The 4,695-nt window shown below is 48.3% G+C and overlaps 1 protein-coding gene across 1 annotated transcript; it reads left to right on the forward strand.

Annotated features, from left to right (window-relative positions):
* Window positions 1-312: 312 nt before the first annotated feature.
* On the forward strand, window positions 313-2,181 carry FOXB1 (forkhead box B1). Its single transcript, XM_028507875.2, is given in 2 exon segments — window positions 313-905; window positions 908-2,181. Coding segments are annotated over 2 exon segments (975 nt in total). The 5' UTR covers window positions 313-352; the 3' UTR covers window positions 1,330-2,181.
* Window positions 2,182-4,695: the final 2,514 nt, after the last annotated feature.

Raw genomic sequence — 4,695 nt, forward strand, 5'->3', positions numbered from 1 at the left:
CCCAGCAGAGACGGGACACTGCGCCGAGGCTGTGGACTGGGAGGGAGGCGGCGAGCAGCAGCGCCATCCCGGATGCGCACGCTCAACTTGGAGCAACTTTAAGGTGAGCCGCTCTCGGTTGCATCCCAGCCCGAGTCCCCGCTCCACTTGCCCCTCTGGCCGAGCCCCACTAGGCACGAAGTTGCTGGTGCTGCAGCCCCTGCCCTACACACGCGAAGTCTGTACTCGGCCTGGCTGACCTCATGGTGTCTGTTTGTGCATCCATGCCCTCTCTCCTTATCTTCTCCCCTTCTCAGATCCGAGCAGCCGCCCGCCCGCGCGGACCCAGAGCAAGAAGGGGGTAAACAAGAAGATGCCTCGGCCCGGCCGCAACACGTATAGCGACCAGAAGCCGCCCTACTCGTACATCTCGCTGACCGCCATGGCCATCCAGAGCTCGCCCGAGAAGATGCTGCCGCTGAGCGAGATCTACAAGTTCATCATGGACCGATTCCCTTACTACCGGGAGAACACACAGCGCTGGCAGAACAGCCTGCGCCACAACCTCTCCTTCAACGACTGCTTCATCAAGATCCCGCGGCGTCCAGACCAGCCGGGCAAAGGCAGCTTCTGGGCGCTGCACCCTAGCTGCGGGGACATGTTCGAGAACGGCAGCTTCCTGAGGCGCCGCAAGCGCTTCAAGGTGCTCAAGTCGGACCACCTGGCGCCTAGCAAGCCGGCTGACGCTGCGCAGTACTTGCAGCAGCAGGCCAAGCTGCGCCTGAGCGCACTGGCTGCCTCCGGCACGCACCTGCCGCAGATGCCGGCTGCCGCCTACAACCTAGGCGGCGTGGCGCAGCCCTCGGGCTTCAAGCACCCCTTCGCCATCGAGAACATCATCGCGCGTGAATACAAGATGCCTGGGGGCTGGCCTTCTCCGCCATGCAGCCCATGCCCGCCGCCTACCCTCTCCCCAACCAGTTGACTACCATGGGCAGCTCGCTGGGCACTGGCTGGCCACACGTGTACGGTTCCGCAGGCATGATCGATTCGGCCACCCCCATCTCCATGGCCAGTGGCGATTACAGCGCCTACGGCGTGCCGCTGAAGCCGCTGTGCCACGCAGCGGGCCAGACGCTGCCCGCCATCCCGGTGCCCATCAAACCCACGCCGGCCGCAGTGCCTGCGCTGCCCGCCCTGCCCGCGCCCATCCCCACCTTGCTCTCGAACTCACCCCCCTCGCTCAGCCCCACATCCTCGCAAACAGCCACCAGCCAAAGCAGCCCCGCCACTCCCAGCGAAACGCTCACCAGCCCGACCTCCGCCTTGCACTCCGTGGCGGTGCACTGACCCGAAGCGGCCGGCGCCCCCTCTTGTTCCTCTCCCCGCTAGCTCACTCGCCTTCCCCGGCTCCCAGTCCTGCCCCCCTTGACCTGGGACCGCCACCCTAACGTGTCAATTTCACCTTCGGCCGACCGTCTCGCTCCCCCTGAGAACTTTGTTTTGGACCCAGGAGACAAAACACAAACTTGCAGCTGGGTCTGGAGGCGCGTGGGAGTTGTCTTCTCACCCACTAGAGGGGAAGGCAGGGGGGCACCTGAGCCTAGCTGACCCGTTCCAGGGGTTCCCGAAAACCCTCCCACTTAAGAGGCAGGGGAAATCCTGCCTCCGGCCTTCGCGGAGAGTAGGGCCGTCTTCCCTCCACCCGCACTGGCGGGCTCCGGCCTCCGCGCGGTTCCGAGACCAGAGAAACAGTCTCAGAGGTTTCCTCGAACAGATCTCCCCGGAGGGCTGCAGTATGGCAGCGGAGGGCCAGATCTCTGTTCAAGTCCTGGGAATCTGCTTCGAAAACAGACCACTAATCTTCCTACCCCGCTCGCCTCCGCCCATCCGGCAGGGGCTGGGCGGACCGCAGCTTCCCGTAGCAGCGGGCCTGCCTCCCCGGCTACCGCAGAATTTTTTGTTTTGGGTTTTGAGTCCCGCCTGAGGCTCAAGGCGCCTGAGGCTAGGGAACAGGCTGCCGAGCTGGGAAGGGGACGCTCGTCCTCAACACCAGCAGAACAAAACTAAAAGTAACCTTGTATTGTTTACAAAGCGCCCGGTAAAATGTAAACAGTGAACTTGAATCTGTTATTGCTTGGCGGGTGAGCGGGCAAAGCCCACTTTACAAGTACCTGTTGTAATGTGAATGTTTACTCTTCATTTCTGGCCAGGTTGAGGGGAGGGAAGGGGGGAAGGGGGAAAGTAATTGGGATGTCAACTTTCCGATTACTTAGAGACCTTTTTAGCTATTTATTTTATTGTTGGGAGAGGGCGGGGAGAAAATAAAATAAACTCAAACTAAGAAAGCATCACGGGCAACCCTAGAAGAATTTAGATGAGCTGACTGGTAACTTGAAGGAAATGTCGCCGGATAGGTCTCCCAGGGACAAGTCCTTCCGTTTGCTACAAGAATCTTCCCAAGAAGCTAAGGGCTGCAAAGAGGTGTAAATGCTTGTGAATAGGAATGATTATACACTGTGTAAAATGCACTTTTGTTTGCTATATTCCTTTAGAGTCTTAGGTAATTTGCTGAGAAACGAACTGTTGTTCTGGTGCGACCTGCTTACGTTAAAAAAAAAGTTGTAGTGTCATCAAAGCTGTAAAATTTTTACCTTTTATTTTGTTCTCTCCAGTATAGAATTAGCATGACATTTTAAATATTGATGTTCTTGTTCCCAGCATGCCTGTTTTAAGACAAAGAATTTTAAAAAGGTGTCTACATTAAATTATGAAGCTAGTCCAAATAATATTTTCTCATTAAAATATGTAAATTCAACATGTTTTGTGTCTTTGCAGAGTTTTTGCAAACAACCACTTTACAAAAGACAGATGTAGTGCTTCTCTGAGTGTGCTTTTCACCGTGCATTGTCTGAGTAGTTCGTCTTTGTTCATACCTCATTTTTAACACGGTCAGACCTTCTCTCCTGCACTTACAGATTGGCAGAAAAATTATTCAGATGGACTCTTGAAGATATAGTGCATTGGGAAAGGAAACAGATTGTTTCTAGCAAAGATCAGGTGCACAGGTGTAGTGCTGAAAGAAAAACTTTTGAAAAAATAGAGTACTTCATAAGTATTTCTGTCTATCTTAAAATGTATATTTTACAAAACATATCCAGCACTTACATAAATGTAAGGCTTGCATAGACATCAGGTAGAGGTGATACTCAGATACAAAGAGTAAAAGTAGACTTGCTTACACAATGCTTATATTCTGATGCAGCTTATTTGGAGTATGCATTTCCTTGCTCGTTTAAATTTTGCAGTTGTTGAAATTTTCTTTTTCAAAAGTAGCCTAAAAGTCCACCTTGCATGTTGAAACCTGTTCACTTTGAACTGAACAGATTTCTTTTTACTCCTTCATGTGAGAAAATAATGCTTGATGCATTTATTTTAAGAAGTGAATGAAGTTACTTAAAATGTTGCACTCTTTAAGTATTTGCTTTTCTTCAGGTATTTGCAGAGAATTAAAATTTGCCAAGAATCTATAGCTTGAGGCCAATTGAAACTTTATTGAAGGGCTCATAATATTTCCAGAGTGAGGGCTGTATTCAACTAATAAAGTTGCAAGACAAAGAAAAACTTAAGTGGTGATTAACACTTTGCTGTGTAAAATGATTAAACAAGAGACTCTGTGAAACACAGGGAAACCCACATAGAAATGATCACCATACTCCATAAGGAGAATCCTTAGCACCTGTGACCCTCACATATTTAGAGGGTTATCTGAAAAAAGAATTTAGGATTAATGCAAAGGATAATTAATCCTGTTGTGACCAATTTTTTAAAAGGAAGGATCCCACACACAGCCAAAAAAAAAAAAAGTGGAAAATAAATGAATCATTGGACTGATTAAAATGCATGAAGCTACTAAAGCTCGTCAGACAGGGGACAACCAAACTCATTCATCAAGCCCAATTCACAATTATATCAACAAGATTGGCCAAAGAAAGCCTGTAGAACTTATCCATCCTGGGCTAGGGGATTCTTAAAACTTTGTTCTCAACAAGAATTCATCTGCATTTAAAAAAATAAATACATTTTCATCATTTCCTGCAAAATAAAATGAAAGCCATCTCTGAGATATTCTAATCTCATTGATTTTACTAACAATGAATTAAAAATGGGAATAAAGAAGCCACCTAAACATGAGACTCAAACGTTTTATAAAGTATCAGTTAGATAGTTAGGTAAAATATTCTTCCTAGAATAGCTAGTAGAGCTCAGAGTTAAGCGATATGTACACACATACATTTAATAAATGGCAGTAAAGAAGATGCAGATCCTATTTCTGATGTTTAGCAAAGGAGTGATTTCAACTCAGTATTTGAAAATGTCCTTTTCAGCTGGTAAGTTCGTCATGGTGTATTGCAAAGAAAGAAATAACTTGGGCATTGTGTGCCCTCCTTTCACAACTGCAGGCATCTCTTCTCAGACGAAGTTGAATGAGGAAAGTAAAAATTCCAAGATGATATTTTGACCTTGATCAGAAATCCAAAGGCAGCCCAAACGAACATGCATGCCTCCACCCCACTTTATCTCTAGCTTTGAGATTTATACCCTTGTTTAGAGCTGAAGTGCCCCACAAATAAGGAAGTTTATAACTATGATACCTTCAATGGCTCTCTTTGTCATGTTAAATCTTTTCACCTGGCTCAAGTCCAAAGTCAATAC

This window comes from Phyllostomus discolor, chromosome 1 (assembly GCF_004126475.2).
Source record: "Phyllostomus discolor isolate MPI-MPIP mPhyDis1 chromosome 1, mPhyDis1.pri.v3, whole genome shotgun sequence".
In the NCBI taxonomy this organism is placed as follows: Eukaryota; Metazoa; Chordata; class Mammalia; order Chiroptera; family Phyllostomidae; genus Phyllostomus; species Phyllostomus discolor.